Source organism: Amphiprion ocellaris, chromosome 10 (assembly GCF_022539595.1).
Source record: "Amphiprion ocellaris isolate individual 3 ecotype Okinawa chromosome 10, ASM2253959v1, whole genome shotgun sequence".
NCBI lineage: Eukaryota > Metazoa > Chordata > Actinopteri > Pomacentridae > Amphiprion > Amphiprion ocellaris.
This window is the reverse complement of record NC_072775.1, coordinates 20,341,095-20,364,073: the sequence shown is the minus strand read 5'-3', so window position 1 is coordinate 20,364,073 and position 22,979 is coordinate 20,341,095. Positions and strand designations below refer to the sequence as shown.

The 22,979-nt window shown below is 36.9% G+C and overlaps 1 protein-coding gene and 1 long non-coding RNA gene across 3 annotated transcripts; both read left to right on the top strand.

Annotated features, from left to right (window-relative positions):
• Positions 1-6,353: 6,353 nt before the first annotated feature.
• On the top strand, positions 6,354-12,082 carry LOC129349811 (uncharacterized). The gene is made up of 3 exons (XR_008602947.1): positions 6,354-6,504; positions 7,131-7,289; positions 9,776-12,082. It is a non-coding gene; the product is annotated as an uncharacterized LOC129349811 (long non-coding RNA).
• Positions 12,083-17,550: 5,468 nt separating this feature from the next.
• arf1 (ADP-ribosylation factor 1) lies at positions 17,551-22,385 on the top strand. Of its 2 annotated transcripts, none has more exons than XM_023270350.3 (5): positions 17,551-17,644; positions 19,818-20,019; positions 20,136-20,246; positions 20,371-20,495; positions 20,620-22,385. In XM_023270350.3, the coding sequence occupies exons 2-5, from the start codon at positions 19,875-19,877 to the stop codon at positions 20,776-20,778; spliced, it is 540 nt and encodes a 179-aa protein (XP_023126118.1). In that variant the 5' UTR covers positions 17,551-17,644; positions 19,818-19,874; the 3' UTR covers positions 20,779-22,385. The 2 variants fall into 2 exon arrangements, with proteins under 2 accessions (XP_023126118.1, XP_023126119.1); XM_023270351.3 differs by having other exon boundaries at positions 17,638-17,758.
• The last annotated feature ends 594 nt before the right edge of the window (positions 22,386-22,979 follow it).

Sequence of the window (22,979 nt, the reverse complement as noted above, 5' to 3'; positions counted from 1 at the left end):
GCCTTGCTACAACATGCTGTACATTCCATCCAATTATCTACCCTAAGGTGCAACAGGTTCACACTTCAGTCTTTGATGCCTCCTCCAATGGGATATAGTTGGATTTAAAACAGGGAACAAGGGTGGGACAACCCTTAAAAACTTGTATACATAGCAAACATGAATGAACTTCAAACCAATCCACTGAGGGAAACAAAAAAGTCTTTCAAAGAAATGCCTTTATCCTCACTATTGTTTCATCTTGCAATGGCTTGTCATAGATACTTGAAGCAAGTTGTAAGGAGAGACAAGCAGACGTAGCCTCAGATATTCCACCAGTTAAAATGTCCTTTGAGTTCACAGAAGGTGATCGTGTTAAATGGCGGTTATTAGACCACCATTTAACACGATCCTCACGTCCGACCAAGTCATCCTTTACCAGGAAATCCAGTTCCCTGGCATGGACGTTGTGTTCTATGTGTACCCTCATACCTTGCCAGTATACCAGCATCCTGCAAGCCAGCAATTCTAATTCTTAATACACCGCCCCTCCCACACCAGAGGGCCCCATGTCCTTTCTGAGGAAGTGTGTCTTTGAAGAGCTTGTCTCAACCATCTGTCACGGATGTCCCGGGACATCTCCCATCAACACCAGTGGCTCCCACATATACTGGGCCAGTGGTGATTGGAGGACTGAAGAGGTCACAAGGGAAAAGGAAACTAATAATCAAATTGCATCACAGCACAGATACTTCCTTCCTAGCCCAAATTTAAATCAAAACACAAGTAGATTCAATCAAATTAATATTGCACAAGTAGGTTTTTGGAATAATCAGATTTTTTTGTTTTCCACAAACTTTCAAATGCATCTCTTCACTGCCATCTAGCTAGATGACCTCATAGCCTTTGTCCTGATTAACTATGCTGTCAAAATACTAGAACAACTCCCATATACCAATGACTCAATATCAAATCGGACGTTTTCGTACGTATCCGGGCGGAGTGCAAATGTTATGTAAATCCCCTTAACGACCTTTTCAGCGCGCTGACAATCACCATACAAAGGTGACTGGCAGGCGACACTAGTGCACATTTATCCTTTTGCCCTGGCCTGTCTCTCTGTAGCGCCCCCTACTGTGAGAGGCGTGGGGTAGGGTGCCCAGTGGCACTTGTTGCCAGTGGATAAAGCCAGCATGGACCCTCTCATGGCAACGATGCAGGTCGTTGTAATAATGTTTGGTTTGTTTTCTGCTTCACACTTCCTTTGGGATTTTGCCCGACCTATAATCCAGTACATGAGACGCAGAGGGAGGCATCCCATGCCTGTCCATCCGAGTTCCAGCGCTGCTTAGCCCAAACCAGCTCCTTTGTACGACTCACACAGCAGTCTCTTGGTTTCCCCAAGGGCCATTTCATAACGTGCATCTATTGTCACGATTATTATGATCTCTAAAAATCCTCTCTGAAAATTAAGGCAACATATCTCATGTATAAAAAATTTGCATACACACACATTCTTTCTTTCTGTCTCTGTCACACGCACACACACACGCACACACACACACACACACACACACACACACACACACCCACCAGATCAGCGTTCCCAAGCTCCTTACTGAGCGTTTTTTATCGTTGCTAGGCCTTGTCTCAGAGGGGAGTCAGGCCCCTACTGAGATCCTTACCCACTTCCTACTGCAAAGCCTGTTTTGCCCCTTGGCAGTCTTCTTCCATTCAAAAACTGCAGACGAGTTTTGCTGTCTAACTCATCAGCCATCAATTTACTTTGATTTGGGCATGACTGACTCAGGGAGGTCAGCCATGCCTCACATGTGACGTCCATATTTCCATTCCAATAATTTACTTGAAGCATGTTTTCTTCCAGAGAGGAGCCACTTCTTTAAAAGTCCCCAGAGCTCTACTGTAGCTGTCCCCTCTGAGGCCATGGCCCCCAGGTGGGGTTGAGTGTTCTTGGGACACATTTAACATGAATAAAGAGGGGATTTTATTTGCTTTAAAGAGAGAGATAACATGTGTGTCTGAGTGCGCGCCTGTTTGTGCATGTGTGGGAAAAAGTTGTTAAGCGTGCCATTAAAATTAGTTTCGTGTGTTTGTGTGTGTGCTTTTAGGGGGTGTGCGTATGATATATACACCCCCTACTGTCCCATTTCTAGTCATCTGTCCACACATCACAACTGTCAGTATCTATGAAGACAAAAAGGAGGAAGAAGGAGAGCCCTTCCAATGGATATTACCTCTGGGTTTGCCTGTGGAGTATGGTGGATTGAGCATTACCTCTAGGATCTTTACTGTACCGTCGCCTCATTACATGGTATGTTGCAAATGCATATTATGTCAACCCAATAAAGTCAGTTAATTTTTTGTTAAAATCTTCATACAGTGACAGAGAGGACAGGTCATGTTCTGCTTCTTGGATAATTTAACTTCAGTTCTGCCTCATGTGTCTCCTTTGAATTAAAATTGTTCATCTTAGTAGGAAACAATTCAAAGTTGTCTACAGGTGTTCGCAGACAGTATAGTTTTCAGCCTGAAGGCATAATTTTTCAACAAAGGAATTATCTCAGAGTCCGGAAATAGGAACTGGCTGAGGTGTGCAGGAGAAGATAAAGCCATTATAAAATATGAATTTGACAGTTTTCATTGCCCTTATCTGTGTTTTCACACCTCAACACCTGCACCTGTGACCTCTGATTCTGCAAAGAGCAGAATGGGGGTCGGACTTTTGGGGCTTTTTTTCTTTTTGCTCTTTGGAGAATAAGCAATTCGTACAAGAGTTTATGGCTGCCTTTTACTTCTTGTGAGCTGAGCAATCATTATTTTTATCATTATTTTCTGTTGTTGTCATAATTGAAGTATGGTGGGTCATACTGGTCCACCTGGTCCTGGTAGAACCTGAAAGGAGAGTCACTCAGTGTGTAACCACCGCCGATGTTGGAGGTGAACATTGCTCTTGTAGACTTGCTTTTAAGAGGAATGAAACTTAACATCTTGACTTGGCATTAGATATTAATATTTTAAATCTAATTTGGACAGTCAGAATGGCAGTACAGTGGGAAGATTGAAATGCTGTGTTATCCTTTGTGTGCTACACAGGTACAAAGCTGTAATTTACCAAACTCTTAGCTACAGGTGAAGACACACTGTAATAGTGTTCAGTGTTTAAAAGAGACACATCCACAATGTGAGGACACATGCTGTGGACACAAATCAGCATGTTAACTATTAGAAAATACAATATTTATAATGTGTTCTCCAAATGCAGTTTCTGTAGTCAGATTTGTGTATTCATTGATTATTCATTATTATTTTAAAAAGGTTTGATAAAACCATAGATTGCACAATGTATTTGTATCAGACAAAAACATCCAAACTGACATGTCAGGATTTGCTCTTTGGAGACACTGTAACCTTTGGTTTGTGAACAATGCCTATTTTTGTGAACGTGTTACTTCGCACCATGTTTTCTGAAACCAAAACAGTTTGTAGAATGTATCTGGCAATATGCTCTATTTTGCTGTTTGAACAAAGTCCTTTGGGATCAATCAATATCTCCAAAAGAAAATGAGGAGAAAGAGAGTATATGCTTAAAGAAACTTGTTTTTTTAATCACACTACATTGTCATTTGGAACGTTTTTTCAGTTTGACTGCAGCATTGATTGGAACTGTGCAACTCCTGCATTTTGAACAATGACAGCCAAACTGAAACGATAACAGGAGTAAGGATAGATAGATAGATAGATAGATAGATAGATAGATAGATAGATAGATAGATAGATAGATAGATAGATAGATAGATAGATAGATAGATAGATAGATAGATAGATAGATAGATAGATAGATAGATAGATAGATAGATCAAACCTTTATTGATCCCACAGCGGGGAAACTTACAGTGTATTTAAATAAAAAAGACAGCAGCGCACAAAATGTGTAAATGCACAAGAATCTAAACAATTGCTACTAGTAAACATCTTCCAGACACTTAAAAAAGACAGCAGTTGCTGTGAAAATATGCTGAAAGCGATCTCTCAGGCATTCATCAGGGCAAAACCACAAATTATGGTTGCAGAATGAGATGGCATTATGAGCCTCCACTGTGTGGTCCATCACCATGCTCCCCTCCTGCTGTTCTCTCCTGGCCTTCTCCCCTCCTGCTGCCCCCTCTGCTGGGGTTAGCAGGCATAGTTGACCCTGGTTAAAATTCAACTGTCCCAACAATAACACGGTTAGACTTTTCCTTAACGATGTGGTCGTGGTTCAGAGGGAAGTGGTAGTTGCAAAGTTTAAAAACAAGTTCCTTAATAGACTTAGTAAATCTAAACCGTACAGAGTAACGGTCCGGTGGTCATGAGCAGGATGCCTCTGCAGCAGTCTTGTAAAGTATTAATGATTATAGCATAACACATCATGTCACACTATATGAATATATTGTAAAACAACAAAAAGGAATTCAGTCAAATCAACCTGTTTTTTTCTAGTGTACTTAATGTAAAAATGTTTTTTCTGTTTTACCTTAAAATGTCAAATTACATATTTTCAGACCACTCTAGGCCTTAAAACAGGAGATCTTAAAACATGACTATTTTTTTGTACTTAAAATAGTAAGTTGAATAAATGAACAGCTGGCACTTCCCACAACTCATTAAAGGAAGTTTATAACAAACTAAACTTGCAAATAAGCAGACTTTCCAGGATGCATTGTGAGCGTTAAAACTCTCCCAGGGCTTTGTTTATTGTAGTTTGAGAAGACAGACTGATGATGAAAACTTACTGTCTCAGTTAAAAGAAGTTATATATTTTTTCTTTTCATAAAAATTAAAACAGCTCCTACACCTGCAGACTTATCACTTATGTCACTGTAACCTTAAGCAGCTTCATAGATTGTCTTTGCAGTTTACCGATGTTTCTAAGGCAGCGATTGAACTTAATATTTTAAGTTTAACCACCCTAATAATTTTTACAGTGTACATTTTAGTTTGTTTATTGGTTAATTTTTCTTTTAAATTTGGTCGTCTTCGTCTTCGTCTTTTTTTTTTTTTTTTTTTTTTTAATTTGGAGACAATTTAGAGAATCCAATTAGCAGGGGCGGATCTACTGGGGTGGCACAGGGTGGCAACTGCCACCCCTAGAAGATGCCTTGCCACCACGGCTGCCACCCCAGTTCTGAACGATCTAATTCAAAAATATGTATATGAAAGGTTGTGGCCGGCCGTAAAGAGCGAATACCGAGTGAAACTCCGATTTCCGAGTGCTTGCGAATGCAGCATGTTGGCGTCAGGACCTGTACAGTCTATGCTGCTACAGATACAAGGTGACACGCCCCCCTGAGGGGGCTGTTCTTAGATCTCACTCATGGGGATGACAGCTGGACTTCGGTGTGACAGTAAGACACTAGTTAGACTGGGTTAGACTACATGCTAATATAACTGTTCACAATGTATTAAATGCTAATAGTTAGTGATGGCTGATCGAGGCTTTGTTGAAGCTTCGACACTTCATTCAAAACATGGTTCATTACTCGAGGCCTCAATGACACACAGTGCTCGAGTAGGACATCTAGTGGTCAATAATATGAAGTGCAATCAAGACGTGGTCGGTTCATGGATTGTTTTGGATTTGATTCGCCATGCATACATTCCTGTTTGACTACACTAGATGATTGTATGGGTTGTAGTGGACACAAAAATAATATTACTAGTAATAATAATGACAATAACTATTGAAGAGCACGTTTCTTATTTCCCATGTTTGTCTGTATCCCTATATACTCTTTGCTTATATTCTGTGTTATGAAACATTTAAACGGTGCTGCTACATTCATGAGATGCTCTACAAATACAGACTGATGTCATTTTCACATGGGGCTGGTGCAAATAAAGATTTTATGGATTATTATGGATTTTGGCAAAGTATGTCGGAGTTTATTGGTAAAGAGGTCAGTAAAGAGGGTGTGCTTGTGTAACTGGTTATGAGTTTTTATTGAGAAATAATTTATCAACAGTTTTGGGACCACTGTTCCCTCTAAGCTGCGCGCGTGCGCAATTGCGCACTGCTGACACGGTCTCCGCGCACAGAAAATCTGCGCTGCGCACAAAAAAAAATCCAACCTAAATTGTAAATAAAATAAACACTTAACAATTCATTCTGTGCTATTTTTCAGTGTGAGTCAGTGAGTGACCGGTGACTGGCTGCTGCAGCCAATGATGCGATTCACATACGTATTTACCATAGACTGTATATAATGGTATTTATGCAGCTAATCAACGTCAGGCATCGTTATGTGCAGCCACTGTTGTTCTCATAGATATGAATGAGTAGATAGGACACGCCCCTTTGAGCTGCGTGCTACGGCGAGGCTAAGCTAGTGGGAGCAAAGTTTCAGTGCATTCCGTTGATGTAGACGGCGTGAAAACGGAAACAAGTATGCTGGCTCACTGTGCTGCATACAGTTACACACTACGTCGTACGATTGAGACAAGGAAACTTGGAATGACTTTTCATAGGTAAGAATAGTTTTTGGCTCTTTTTTCATTATGAAATCTTGTTGAGAGCTTCCAGTCTATGAGAGCTAACTAGTTAGCCACTAGCAAAACGCTAAGGCGAGCTAGCAGCTTGACAAGCAAATACCAGACGATTAATAGTAGCTGTAGTATAGTTGTACAAGCAGTAGTAGTAATACTAAAAGTACAAGCAGCAGTAGTAGTATAAACAGCTGTCAGAGTCGTAGAAGTAGTATCAGCATTTGTAATAGTATTACAAGTTGTAGTAGCAGTGCCAGTATCAGCAGCAGTAGTGTCCTACCACTACTACTAGTAGTAGTCACATTGCTATTACTACCACCAATACAACCAATAGTACTTATAAAGCCTAACTCATGTATATCCAGATTACCATCTATGTTCTTCCTCCAAACCCATTTTATGATTGGGATTACAGGCAGTTATTTAGGACTGCTCTCAAATAATAGAAATGTTACTAAACAAGGTTATACTTATCAAATTAAATAGCTCTGGTCTCCAGTGTATTGGCGAATTCGGTTATTTGTACTTAATTTATTAGCATGATTTCTTTTTAATATGTTGTCTACAGACTTAATTACTTCTCTGTCTACTTTTCTTACTCCATGTAGGTTTCCCAGAGACTATGGGTTGAGGAGGAATTGGAAGTTTGTCGGCTTAGACCTGGTGTCATTCCATCAGTGTTAAACTTCCTGGCTCATCTTGGAAGAGTATGTGCCAGAAAGACCACGACCAAGCAGCCTTGAGATCTTAGGCAGCGTCTCCCTCAGGTGGGTGTCGACGGGGAGGCCGCCACCCACCTCCCCGCCTACTCTCTACCCAGACTCCGCCTTGGCTCCACCCATGTGGTCACTTTATTAACTACGATGCCAAAGGACGACGAAATTACTTCTTTTCCTCTGATCTGTAGCTCAGTGAGTTAAGGGTTTATCTGTAGAGCTGCAGGTCGCTGGTTCAAGACCAGACCCTTCTTAAATTTTATCAAAATCCTGACAAAGACAAAGAAAAATGCCAGTGGTGGGTCTTGAACCTGCAACCTTCCACTTGGTAATCTCTCTTCTTATCCCCTGAGCTACTCACTCAGATACTTTTTTTTTTTTTTTTTTTTGCGCATTTATCATCTATTTTTTCCCCCATTTTCGAGTTTTTTTAACTTGAGTCTCGACTCGATCGTTTTTCTCAGGAGGTTGGACTTTAGCCTTTGCGCTGGAGGGTTGAACCCTCAGTTCCAAGACTTTCAAAGCCTCCAGACCTCCCGAGTCCTCAGGACCTGAGCTTTCACACAGTCTGAGGGCTGAAATTTTCTAAGTCCCACAGTAGTTCTCTGTTAGATTGAACTTCCAGACAGTCCAAGGACTGATACCTTCTAAGTTCCTGAGTACTTCTCTGTTAGTTTGAACCTTCACACAGTCTGAGGACTGAAATCTTAAAAGTTCTTGAGTAGTTCTCTGTTAGTTTGAACCTTCAGACAGTCTGTTAATGTTTCGATTAAATCTTTAAGGTTTTTCTTTTTAAATGTTTTACCACCTTTTAATGTTTAATTTTCTTTTTAAATCCTTCATTGTATTTTCTGTGTAATTCCTATTTGAACTTTTATTGTCTTTAAGATATAATTTACTAATTAAACATTTAATTTTTTAATTAAATGTTTTGTCTTTTTATTGGATAGGTGTAGTGAGAGACAGACAGGAAACAGGGGAGAAAAGTTGGGGGAAGACATGCAGCAAAGGACCACATGCAGCAAAGGACCACTAGCGGGACTCGAACCCGGGACGCTGCGTCAGGGACCAGCCTCTGTACATGGGTCACCTGCTTAACCCGTTGAGCTATATGGTCACCCATGTTTTGTCTTTTTAAGGGTTTAATAATCTGATTAAATGTTTTGTATTTTTAAAAATGTTTAACATTCTTCTTGTTTAATTGTAGTTTTTAAATGTTTAATGATGGAAAATACTTTATCTGTAATTTCTAATATTTGTATTTTAAAAATTTTGTTTAATTTCATAATGACATGTATTGTATGTTGTTGAATTATCTCATTCAATATTTTGTCTGTTTAATATAATTTAATGTAATTTAATGTTTATGTCTATTAAACAGACAAAATATTGAATGAGATAATTCAACAACATACAATACATGTCATTATGAAATTAAACAAAATTTTTAAAATACAAATATTAGAAATTACAGATAAAGTATTTTCCATCATTAAACATTTAAAAACTACAATTAAACAAGAAGAATGTTAAACATTTTTAAAAATACAAAACATTTAATCAGATTATTAAACCCTTAAAAAGACAAAACATTTAATTAAAAAATTAAATGTTTAATTAGAAAATTACATCTTAAAAACAATAAAACTTCAAATAGGAATTAAACAGAAAATACAATGAAGCATTTAAAAAGAAAACTAAACATTAAAAGGTGGTATATGTACATATAATTTAATTGTATTTAATGTTTAACTCTATTAAACAGACAAAATATTGAATTAGATAATTCAACAACATACAATACATGTCATTATGAAATTAAACAAAATTTTTAAAATACAAATATTAAAAATTACAGATAAAATATTTTCCATAATTAAACATTTAAAAAATAAAATTCAAGAATATTAAACATTTTTAAAAATGCCAAACATTTAATTAGATTATTAAACCTTTAAAAAAACAAAACATTTAATAAAAAAATTAAATGTTTAATTAGAAAATTACATCTTAAATTTCTTAAATCTTTTTAATAATAAAACTTTTTAAAAGTTTTATTGTATTAATTTTTTTTGTTTGATTTAATTGCTTTTTGTTATGTAGTTTATTTCTTTAATCTTCTTTTTCTGTCAAGATTTTAACCCCAACCTTAAAAATGAAATAAACTCTTAAATCACAATGAGAATACTTCTGTTGTCACAATCATGAGTTAGTCAATTATTCAGTTTATCAATTCAACTTTATTTGTTTAGCACCTTTTACACAGATGACAAAACTAAACAAGCAAAGAGAAAAAACTATGATTAAAACTCAAAAACATTATAAGAAAAAAAAAAACAAAAAAACATTTAACACGGTAATAAAATATGTTGTGTCCAGGGGATGGAGGGAGTTTATTGAAGTCTTCTTGGGCTCACATGGTAAATCATTTAAAATATAAACTTGATATTCAGTCTAAGGAAACTGCAGAGCGACAGAAGAACCAACAATATCTCCTGTTTTCTCCTTTAATGAGTCGACTCTTCTTGTGCTTTCAGACCAAAGAACTACAGACTCTTCACAACCTGCTCAAACTCTTGGTACAGGACCTCACCACACGGGTCAAGAAGGTTTCCATCTCATTTCTACTCTGAAGCTCACCTTCTCCTGCTCAAACTGCTGACAAATGTTTCTGCTGCTCTAAAGTCTGGTCTCCAGAACTTCCTAAAAACTCTCAAAGGCTCTTCTGCTGCAGGTTGCTTTGTAGAACTGTTCCAGAAAACCTCACTAAACCACATGGAGGGGCCTCAAGATAGTCGTCCAAATGAAACCGTACAAAAACCAAACGAGCACAACCCAAAAGCTAAAGTCTCCTGCAGCCTACCAGAGAACCTCTGAGAACAGAGAATCAGGACAGGAACTCTTACCTTCTGGACAACCAACCTTGGTTCACAAACAAGAATACAGAATGTGTCTGACCAAAAACCTCTAAAGACTCACTACAGCCAAGATACAGACACAACTGTACCAAATCCACTAATCACTGCACACATTAGTACCATGTGCTAACTGTGGCTAAAGAACCACCTTTACCAAGACAACTATCCAGTACAAAGCCCTAAAACACACCAAGAAACACATTAAAGACGATTTTACTGCTGGAAGCTGCAAGCCAACGCCTGAAGTTGTAAAGCACTTTGTGTTGCATTTTTAACTGTATGAAAAGTGCTATATAAATAAAGTTTGATTTGATTTGATTTGATTTGATTTGATAAAGAACAAACTACAGCAACAGAGCCAAACCCGGTTCACTGGTGAAGAGAATCAGAGGAAATGTTTGTCTGCAGCTAAATAAAGCAGGAAGACGCTGAGCTGCTCAGGTGTTCCTGATAACACCAAGCTGCTCAGGTGTTCCTAATAACACCAAGCAGCCACCTGGACAGCCAATAGGAACACAGCTTACTGGAAGTCCAGAGGGCTGGGTTAGTGAAGGAAATTTAGTTTAAAGTTGAGGCAGAAAGTTAACAAAGAAAGTTGAAAACCACCTTCTGATACCTGAAATCTCTGAGTTTTCACACAAAGAATGCCTGAACATGTCAAACTGGTTCCATAGTAGAACCATCATTGTAAAAACGTCATAGTATGGTGTGTTGCTCAAAAAACATTAGGACCCAGCTGTCAGGGAACAAACATGTAAGAAACATGAGAACAGAGAGAACCCAACCAGTAGGTCACAGTTTATCATCCCCCAGTCATCTCCTGAAGTCCATATGGTGAGAGACATCAGTATCTGGTTGTTAATTTACCAGAGGATGCTTATAATCATGCTGATGTGGTCTGTACTCTACAGTATTTTAGTGACTCAATAAATGCCTAAGTTGTTTTTTTTAAAAATGCTTTTTAGTTTTTAATAAACATTTAACAGCCTATATGTAATCAATAAATGGCCTTTGCCTATCTTAAGAAAAACTCACTCAGAACTCTGATATGTTAACAGTACTAAATAAATCAATAAATACATGCATACACACATAAATAAGTTAATACATTAACTGTGTTAAGATAAGATTTAGATTTTAAAAAAAGTTGTTTATGTTTTTGCAGAATCCAGTATTGCTCACTGGTTGGTCATTACATTTTGTTAGTTTGATTTCACTGTTTAAAATGATGCCACCTCTTTTCAGACAGAACCTGTGATAATAAAACAATACAAAATTTTTAGTTCCGTGTTAATAAAGCACTTAAAGCTTTAAGTATGGCTAAATGCTTTTTTCAAAATTAAATATATCACTCCTTAGGTGGTAGTGGCCCCAAGTTCAGTAAAGTTGGAAAGATATTCACAGATTCGGGCTTCCAGCATCAATAACTCATTAGATATAGGTTGTCAAAACATAAACGGTGCCTCTTTCCCATTGTTGCAAGGCAGACAATGTGCTACAAGCCCAGTTTTATCAAAAGTAGCTGTCTTTCAAGCTACAGGAATAACATTGGTGTCTATGGAGTGAACAGGGTCCGTCTGCAATTTGCAAAACCACTGCAACAGTAAAGAGAGACAAATATTCAATAACTTCACTCTTATACATTGTAGTGTCACTAAAATCACTGCAGCCTTCAACTGGCTCCTGTTGACAAAGTGTTTTAACAGAAATGTAAATGCTGTAATTTGATTCTTTTAATGAACCATGTAACTTGAATGGATGTGATGCTGGTGTGACCACAGTGCACACGTCTGATGTTGCTCACAGTGGTCCAAGGGACGCTCAGGGAGTTTGTGTGTTTGCTCAGACTCATGAAAAATTACAGGGAACATTGTTTGGGACTCAAGCAGTTCCTTCTTTTACTCACTATCTCCCCAGCCTTAGAAAAAAAAAACATGTTCACACAGCACAGATGAGGCTGAGGTACACAGGAAATGTTTGGCTCCATTGTAAGTTTGGGTAAACGGTTTTGTGGGTTGCCCAGTAAGCCAGTGGGTCTGCCGTTCTTTCTACAATTGCATTCGCTGTGGTGCTTTGCATTTGCCAGGCTCTACTTGCGTCTTCGTCTAATAGGCTCCACAGTTGAACTGAAAAATATTGAAGATCATCATCATCATCACCAGAAATGTCAGTCATTCCCTATTCAGAAGAGAAAAAAAAATACCTGTGGAAGGTGCTGCTGGTGATGGAGGACGAGGCTGTGGTGGTGCTTGTGACGTAGATGACTGCTGCTTGGCATTCTTTATGTTAATTGTTGTGCATTCTGTTATTAAATGTTCTTTCACACTGGCTGCCACTCTGATTGGTGAATCCAAAAGTTTTGAACTGCAGAGCCACAAGTGTAGCAACAGTCAGTGAACTGTTCTTTTCTTTGGTTTGTAGTCTGTCAGCTAAGCATCTGAGCCAGGTGTTGTAGCATGGGGGTGGTGAGTGCCAGGTGTTGTGGCATGGGGGTGGTGAGTTGGGAATATATATATATATATATATATATATATATATATATATATATATATATATATATATATATATATATATATATATATATATAAATAAAAATAAAATCTATCTCTATTCTCTACGAAATACGAAATCTGACATACTACTAACTCTCAAAGCAAAAACAACAGCAAAAAAACGAATCTATTCTGCGAAAAACAATTCAAATGAACAACACTAAATAGGGATCTCCTATCCCGGAACACTCGATCCCGCTGAGTGATTCACATAACAAACCGAACCAATCAGGTGATTCGAAGCAGTTGAGTGCTTCAAACGTCACTGAAGTGATTCAAACGTCACGAGTCACGTGACCAAACCACGCCTCGGCACAGTGGCTCGATACGTTTGCTTCATGAGCTACAGCGCATGTGTCGAAGCCTCGGGTATCAGAGGACCATCATTACTAATAGTGGCTAAATTCACATAAAGTGTTTGCTTGCGAGACGAGCCACGGTTTCCGGTGAGCCTGGGTCTTGCTAATTTTTAATTATGTAGCTAGCTAATGTTAGAGAACGGCCACAGAAGGATGGTGAGGGATCGTCTGTGGAAGTTTTTCTTTTCTTTTGTGATAACTACAACCTGTGGCTTCTGACTGTGGCTGAAAAACGTTTACATGTTAAGTTAATCTCTTTAAAGGTTTAAATTGTACACATCAGATTGTATCATAGTTAATAATGAAAATTATCAAAGGAAAAACATAGTTCAGTCAGTGTGATTCTTGTAGGAGACAGTAAAGAATGAAGAGGAAGGGAACCACCAGCAGCTTTTCCCAGCCTAAAAGAAGAGAGGAGGAAGAACATCCCAGAGAGGAGATGGAGGAGGAAGAGTTAAGAGAAAGAAATGAAGGCATGCAGAGCTCAGACAGCGAAAGGTAAATCAGACTATCTCTGGTCCACATGCTGTGAATATTGCTTTAGTATAATATATCTGAGTAAGAGGTACACCTGTCGCAATAATTACCTTTTTGGACAAATTATTATCTGATGTAGTTAGTCTTTTAATTTTAAGATGATAAGTAGATCCTTAATTCTTAAGAATATCCAAATATAGAAATTATAGAATTATTGTAAGAAATGTCTCAAATAAAGAGCATCAAAATATAAAACCACAAATCTAAGACAATAAATAAAATTATCTGGACTCTATTTCAGTTGAAATCTTTTCCCCTTTCTGCTAGACATATCAAATCACATATTGTGATTGACAGCTAATAAGAACAACTCATGTTTAGGATTGGCTGACAAATACAAGTGATATTTACTTATTTAACATACTTATTTCAGCAGTATCTGCGTCAATTTGATAACGCCTGCTGGTTGGTTTCATCCAAATCCGTCTTTCCATTTTTGAGTAATGTTGCTAACAGAGAGACAGACAAACCAATGCCGATCATCACATGACTCTACCAAGGCTCCACCTCCTTGGCAGAGTGTGTATATATATATATATATATATATATATATATATATATATATATATATATATATATATATATATATATATGCCACCCCCTAAAATGTATCTGCCACCCCTTTGCCACCCTTTTAATTTTTCTCTAGATCCACCCCTGCCAATTAGCCTAACGTGGTTTGTGTTTTTTTGTGTTGTGGGAGGAAACCGGAGCATCCTGGGGAAGACCCACGCTAACACGGGGCGAACACACAACTCCACACAGAAGCATGTGGAGGTGTTTCTGTGAGGCTGCAGTGCTGAACGCTGAGCCACCGTGCTACCTTTTGGATATTGAAAGATGGAGGATAGAAGGGGGAGAAAGGGCTGAGGAAGGGGAAAAGATGGGAGGAAGTTGGAGAAAGGAAGTTTAGAACATCCAGCTCCAGCAACTCGCCTTCCTCTTATCTTTATTTTCTTTTTTAAAGCATTTTTCCTCCTTCTGCTCTGTGCTCTTGAAACAGCTGAAGAATCTCTTCTTCTGCTGTTTCTTCAGGAGGAGCCCCTGCAAATCTTTGTCGTCTTTCTGCAGGATTTTGTTTGCTTATTCAGAATTGTTACTTTGTACTATCAGGATTTTTACTTCCTCCTGAAACGCCACCTCCGTGGATCCAGACTATAAGCCGCATCACTGCCAAAGTCTATTGAGGTGGTCCTTGTGTCATTTTTGACCTTCCCTGAAAATTTCATCCAAATCCGTCATTCCTCTTTTTTGAGTAATTTTGTGCACAAACAAATAGACGGAAGGACAAATGTACAGCAATCGTCACATAAATCCGCCGCACTGGCAGAGTAAAAATAAATGGAGCTTCACGTGGTTGGAGGAGTTAAACAGAGACGGCAAGCCCTTTGGTTGCTGATGCAAAGAAATTGAAGCAGCCGTGTGCTTGCTTCTGTACCACGTGACGAGTCAGACCCCGGCCATAGAGCCACGCTCTGAAACTCACAACTCGTTTTCCACATTCACTGCTGAGGTTCCAGCATCAGACTGACCGGGTTTGTGGTTTAAAAATACGTGTGTGCACGTTCATTGCAGAACACGATTTGTCGTTCACCAGATCTCAGCCACTTCTTAATCTGTGTAAAAAGTTGGCTGAAATATTATTTCAATTATTTAATTATGTTTGTATTTAACAGTTTTATTTATCACATTTAAAAACTGTCAAACAAGTTGGTCAAAAAAAGTTGTTTATTTATTTTGCAGTACAGTATGCTGAGTTTTGACAGCCTTAAATACATGAAATATTGAAGGTGTGAGTAATTCTTCTCTTTAAAAAGTTGATCTTTGAGTGATTTAAATACAACAAATCAATAAATTATATAGATATATAATTTATTTTATATGTTACATATTAAAATAGTAATTTTATAAATTCAGATAACTGTGTTAAACAAAACAGGGCAAATCCAATGTTTTTATTTTTTAAAAAACATCTGAACATTTTTTTTGTGTGAAATGTATAAAGTGAAAATAGTATAATTTTATGGTGAATACTTGTAAAAGAATAAACCATTTTACCGTGTATGAAACAGATTTTGGATATATACATTATTTACAGTGTTTCCGTGTTATACTTGATATGTAAAATATCATTTCACTAGATATTATCTGTAATTTAACAAAAGAGAAAGAATCTCAAAAGTAACAGTTTAGGAAATTATTCACTATTTTTCCATCCTTAATATACATATTTTTTCTTTCAGACAACAGCAGTAAATTAACAATTAACTATATAAATTGAAAATAGTGTCATTTTATTGTCAGTCTTTACAAGAAATAAATGATTTTACCATGTATAAAATAAAATACAGTGAAAAATATGAATTATATTAAATATTATAAATACTTCATTCATAGATTACATAGTAAAAGAATAAATTACATTTATTAAAATACTAATTTTGATGTTGACATGTACAGTTTTATTTGGAAATTGTTCATTATTTGTCAAACCTTAATATACATAATTTTTCTTTTGAACATCAGCAAAAAAATCAGTAAAATAACTTTTTAAAAAAAAAATAGCATGTGAGAATAGCATCATTTTATGGTCAACACTTTTAAAAGAATAAACCGTTTTATCATGTATGAAAACACAGATTTTGTATATATATATATATATATATATAAAAAAATAAAAAATTTACAGTTTTGACCTGTTTTATTATGTCTAACACGTATATAGAAATTTACAGAGAGTCTGTAAATGAGTGAAAAACAGTTTTTAACAGTTTAACAGTCTTCAGCACTCCATTATTAGAACACAACACGGATTTGAGTCACATCATATCAAACTAAAACAACAATTAAAACCTTCAGTCCTGTTTAAATCAGAACCACCAGTTTGGACAACAGCAAAATGGTTGTATTTTAACCATAGAGGCAGACACATGCAGAAATGCAGTACCGAATTTTATGATTAAGTGTTGGAAATGAGCTAAACTACAATCATGTGGCATAAGATTTATCAGTGAGGGTTCTGGATGCATTTGCAAACAGTTTTTGAAACAGCCTGTGAGTGGCATGGGCAAACGTATAAACAATGTGTAATGAGGATAATGCTGCAAGCATTTGTTTGTGTGTATTTGAGTTCTTCATAGCTTGTATCAGCGCATATCATTATGGTTAAGCTACACTGTTTCATTAACCACTGATTTGCTTTGATTAATTTACATTATTTAGTTATTTATACACTAGTTATGGATGCTGGAAGCTACAGTTGTTTTACAGTACCTTAACCCTCCTGTTGTCTTCATTTACCGGCACCCAAAAATGTTGTTTCCTTGTCTGAAAAAATCCAAAAATTTAGCAAAAAATTCCCAAAATTTCTGAAAATTTGCAAAACCTTCAGGAAGAAAATTCTAATAATTCCTTAAGTTTTTCCCAAATTTGGAAAGAAAATTCTTGTAAATAGTTTTTAAAAATGAGTAAAAATCTTCCAAAAAATATTAAAATTATCTAAAGTGATTACATATATATATATATATATATATATATATATATATATATATATATATATATATATATATATATATATATATATATATATATATATATAAGTAAATATATAAGTAAAACTTAGTAAGTAAAACTTAGAAAAAAACTTTTTTCATTAAGAACATTCACAAAAAAATCAACCAAAATTTGATTGATTTTGGTTGAATTTTTTGTGAATGTCCTTAAAGAAACTTTTTTTAACATTTACTTTTTTCCTCCAAAAAATGTTCAAAAAATTCCCAAAAATGTTGAACATGTGGACATAAAAATATATCTTTTTTTCCCCCCATTTTCAAATTTTATAACGGGTCAATTTGACCCGCAGGACGACACTAAAGTTAATAAACAATGCTGGGTGTCTGCTGTGGCTGCAATTCTCCGCTCGGCCGCAGGGGGCGACTCCTTTCAGTCTGAACAAGTTTTGTGGAACCTCTGACGTGTCAAAAATGTCGCCATTTTCCTGAGGAAGGAAACGCCTTGAAGGAAGAAAACAAATCAACTGAGTAAGTGTGTAAGAGACTTTAACCAAGTCAGTGTACTGTAGTTTTCACGAAAAGTAACTGTAGTCAAAAGCCAAATGTTTGTGCGCAGAATCGTTGTGTCTGTTTGTGACTGCGGTAAGGATAGTCAGAGCAACACCGACTTGTAGCAAAGAGCTAACTTTACCGATTCATTAACTGTTAGCTAACTTGTCTTAGTCCGACCTTTCGTTGGTGATGCCGTTTTCGGATTTTTTTTTTTTTTTTAAACTCGTGTCCACATTTCTGCTGCACTAAATCGGTATCAACATTTCAATAAGTATCAGCATTACAATAAACTGAATAATTTGACTTAGCTGGATAAGTACTAGCATCGCTCCAAGGCAAGCTAATGTTGGCGTGTGTTTACGTGGTCGGACAACTTTTAGCACCGCACCTTGAGAAGTGTCAGAGCAGCCGGGTCCTCACATGTTGTCCGACTGAGGAATGCTTCTTTACCAATGTTGAGTTAAAATGTGATCGTCTGCTAAAACTGTTTGCCCCTATTCTGATGTCTCTGCATTATTGTGCCTGCTCTGTGGACCTAGATTGTAATCAGTCTAGTTGTACTCAACAGGTTAAGTAGCTTTAAAGGACCATTTCACCTTTTAGAATATTTTCCACTTACCTAAATGTGACTGCAACCTCTACATCGTGACTGATTGTAATTGATTTAGTTGTGATTGCTATTGATTACTGTTATAAACTAGGCCCGTAACTAACAAGTATTTTCATTGCCAATTAATCATTTGCTTTGAATATTATTGTTATTATTATTATTATTATTATTATTATTATTATTATTATTATTATTATTATTACTCTTACTATTTTCCTGGATTCATTCATTTGTTGCTTGGTCCTGTAAGATGTCAGAAAGTAGTGTTTCTCAAAGCCGATTTACGCCCTCCAATGTCTTGTTTATTTGTTTCTATTTAAAATAATCAGTTCACTGCAATATGGCATAGAATAAACCAGAAACATACTCACATTTAAGAAGTTGTAACCAGGGAATTTAAAAAATGACCCAACCCTTTTACGTGGTCATCAAAATAGTTGGCGAACAATTTAATAGTTAACTGGAGCTCTAATAATGCGTCAAACTGACATGATTTAATTCACAAAGTTTTTTTTTTTAAATGTTATACCTCATCAGCTAATTTGAAAAGGCAGAATTTCATTATTGGATGTACAATACCCATCCCTAAATCATGCAAAGAACAGTTCATTTTCCAAATATCAACAAGGATATTTAACATACCAAACACATACAACCTATACTATCATATTGGACATAATCATGAATGTCATGCCTTTTTAGGTTATAAACTGCATACACTTATTTGGTAGCAATTTGGTTATAAGAAATATTAAAGTTGCAGAAAAACTTTGCTATTACCACTGATATAAAGTTTTGTGTATTTGCACGTTGTCACTCTTTGCTGTCGACAAAAGCAGATGGATAAATAAACTAAGCGATACAGCTTTAACAAGCACCGCACAGTACAGTGGCCCATAATTACAGTTTGACGGATGATAACTTTCTAGCACAAGACCTGTACAAACTGACGACTAGTTAGTATTTAACAGTAACTATTGGCACACCTGTGTCTTCAGGGCTCCTTTGGTTTAAATATGTTTTCATGGTTCTGGTCTACTGGCCGTCAGAGGTCACTAAAAGCTGAAAGAAACGTTACTGTATACTAATGTACCTAATAATAACTTATACTAACTTTCTCATGCAGCAGGCAGACTATTTTTCAATCTACGATTTTATTAAAGTTATTAAATGGTAGTGCAATATTTATGTTTGTTCCTGAGAGACACAAACTGGGGCTAGTTCATGTGAAACCAACATTCAAATTCTGAATTTTTACTTAGTTGGTGTGTGTTCCAGCGAATAAGAACTGCTGTGTAAAAATAGGATTTCAACTTTTCAATGTTTTCTTCATGCAAACATCTTATGAAAGATGCAGACATAAGTAAGATAGTACTTTCAAGTCCTCAGATCCAGCTCACTTTAATGGAATTTGTTAATTAAATATTAAGGTGATCAATTTTCTGTTGAGTGACTCGTCATCTTAGCTCTATTGCAAATTAGGTTTATCTGCAAAATGCTTCTACTTTGGTGCCGAACACCTGATCTGTTTCTCTGCAGGTTTTTGGAGTTTGTTCAGGTTTTTTCATCAGAAGTAGGTTCCCATCATCAGCAGCCATGGGGAATATGTTCGCATCGCTCTTTAGTATGTTTGGGAAGAAGGAGATGAGGATACTCATGGTGGGTCTGGATGCTGCTGGAAAGACAACTATTTTGTATAAGCTTAAACTTGGAGAGGTTGTGACTACCATTCCCACAATAGGTAAGTCAAATGTATTTTATGTCACAACGAATAGGAAGCCAGTTTATATATATTCTCTGCTTATACCTGAGAATTAAAGGTTTGTTTAAAGTTTGATTATTTGTTTTCCCCCTTAGGTTTCAATGTGGAGACAGTAGAGTACAAGAACATCAGTTTCACGGTGTGGGATGTCGGTGGTCAAGACAAAATTCGACCACTGTGGCGTCATTACTTCCAGAACACACAAGGTACATTTTAGTTGCACCTAGCATTTGCTGACTTTAAATGTCTTACTTGGACTGGACTCTTTAAAATCAAAATAAAAAACTGCATCACACACACTGATTTATTGTCCCTTTGCTCCTGCTCCAGGTCTCATCTTTGTTGTAGACAGCAACGACAGAGAGCGATGTGGGGAGGCTCGAGAGGAGCTCTTCAGAATGTTGGCAGAGGATGAGCTGAGAGATGCTGTGCTTCTAGTGTTTGCCAACAAACAAGTAAGTCGTGGAAGTCTTTGATCTAAGAAGGTGTACGTCATAACCAGTTTTCTGCGAGTTTATTCTGTTGGCCTGCTGATTTTGCAGGGTAGATTTTTAAAGTTTTCTCATTGTATGTTTGTAGGATCTGCCAAATGCTATGAATGCAGCAGAACTCACAGACAAAATGAATCTTCACACCTTACGCAACAGGAAGTGGTACATCCAGGCAACCTGTGCCTCCACTGGAGATGGACTCTATGAAGGACTAGACTGGTTGTCTAGTCAGCTCCAGAAGCAATAATGATCACAGAATTTCTTGAAACTAATCTACTCCAGCAAGTGTTCTCTACTTTTATGGCCAATTCATGCTTTCCACATCTGTGTATGCAGGCCAATAAATGGACTGTGGACGCGGCTGTGTTCATATTGCAATAGGTCCACAAGGGTCTGCTATGCAGCTGGTTGCATTTCCCGCATGGGGAAACAGCAGCTGGTTACAGATTACACTGTAGCACTGTGTGAGTGATTGTTCCTGAGTTGTGCGGAGCAGTGTGTGAACATAGCACAGGATTTCCTTACAAAAGTGTCTCCTCACAGCAAACAATTTTTTTGAACAGTAGAGATCTCTGCAAAATTGTGTGGATGATCAAATTTCCATCATGCTTTCCTTTGCACATGTGGACAACATGAATTGCCCTTAAAGGTGTTGCACTACTGAGCTACTCTATACTGAGAGCTGCCCTCACCTTAGCTTTTATTATGACAAACACGCCGGCCAGTGGTTGGGGGGGGGGGGATATTTTCTTTAAAGGCATTTTTTCTCTTTTTTATGATGTAACTGTAAATATAATTGGTAATGGGGCAGGTTAATACACTCTTTAAAAGCCCACTGTGGTTATTTCTTTTTTTATTTCTGTTTTTCGGCTGTTGGGCAGCCATGTGCGCGCTGAAAAAGAAACGGGAGGCGAGAAATTTACCAGCACGTTGGTCCCAGTACCTCAATGCAATCTAATGACTTGTTATTTTCTGGTCACATGTACCACAAGGTGTGATCATTCAGGGGCTTTTCATTTTCAAAGAACTAAACTATACACTGATGCACTACTTGCAGCTACTATGGTTAGTTTTGCCAATGACAACATGTACCAGCCCCTCAAACTGCCCTTTAGTCAGCACTGGCATTGACTATTTGTACTCTGTTCTGACATCACTTCTGTCAGTGAAAACATACCAGCCTTTGTTGCAGAGTTTGTTGACCTAAATTGAGAGATGTAGCAGTGACCTCACATCTACCTGCTCTGTTATATTTGGGAAGGCAGTGTGTCGAGTGGAATTTTGTATTTTAGAGTCTCAGGTTAATCGTGTGCTGCCTTTGCAATACTAATTTTTAGGGAAAACTGCATGATGTGATGTGTTAGTCTTTAAGGGCATGCACATCTACTGGGTGTTAGTCATTAGGCAGCAGTGGAACTATTACCCCACCGAGTCTTTAGTTCTGCAGCCCTAAACTGTTTGATTCTTCGTATACTGTGAGAAGTAACCATAAGGAGCTGCTTAGTGTCCTCACTAAAGGCTCGATGATGTCATGCCTTTTTCTCATTTCAGTGGCAACACAAAATCAACATCTTTTATATAGTGCCAGCATTTCCTCGTTTGCAGCACATTGTCCTTGGATAAACAGGAGGCTATACAACTGCCTTTTTATTCAAGACACATTGCCTTTTACTTCCCAGATTAATTTCTAAAAGGTGTGGGTGTGACTTTACTTATGGGTGTATTGAACATTTTATGATTTATCGTTGCCTAAATGTTATATTGACGTCTTAAGATGATGGTCTACGTTTTTATGTAAAGCCTTTGCTTTATGTGGGGAAAAATACGATGTAATTAAAGTGACTGGATAGAAAATGTCTCTGATATTCATTTAGTTTCACACTGTGGATTCAAATTACTGAAGTCTAAGGTGCATATACTGTAGGTCAGGAGTGTCAAACTCATTTGAGTTCAAGGGCCATTCAACCCAATTTGATCTCAAGTCTCAAAAATGAGACGAAACGACAAAAGCGAGAAACAAAATGACAAAAAAAATTAGACAAAACATTAGACCAAAAAGTTTCAAAGTAGCAAACAAATGAATGACAAAAATGAGACAAAAAAAGACAAAATGACAAAGCAAAACACAAGATGACAAAAATAAGACAATAAAAAACTGAGACAAAAAAGGAAAATGACAAAAAGAAACAAAATATGAGACAAATGACAAAAGTCAGACAAAAAAGGCAAAAAAATCCGACAAAAACAAGACAAAATATTTTAAAATGAGGCAAATGACAAAAAAACACGACAAAATAGTAAAAAAATGACACAAAGTAACAAAAATGAAATGATAAGCCAGATAAAAAAGGCAAAAACACCCAACAAAATATTACAAAGATGACAAAACGACAAAAGAACATTGAGCAATGTAGTATTTTACGTTACCATGAAAACAACTTGTCAAAG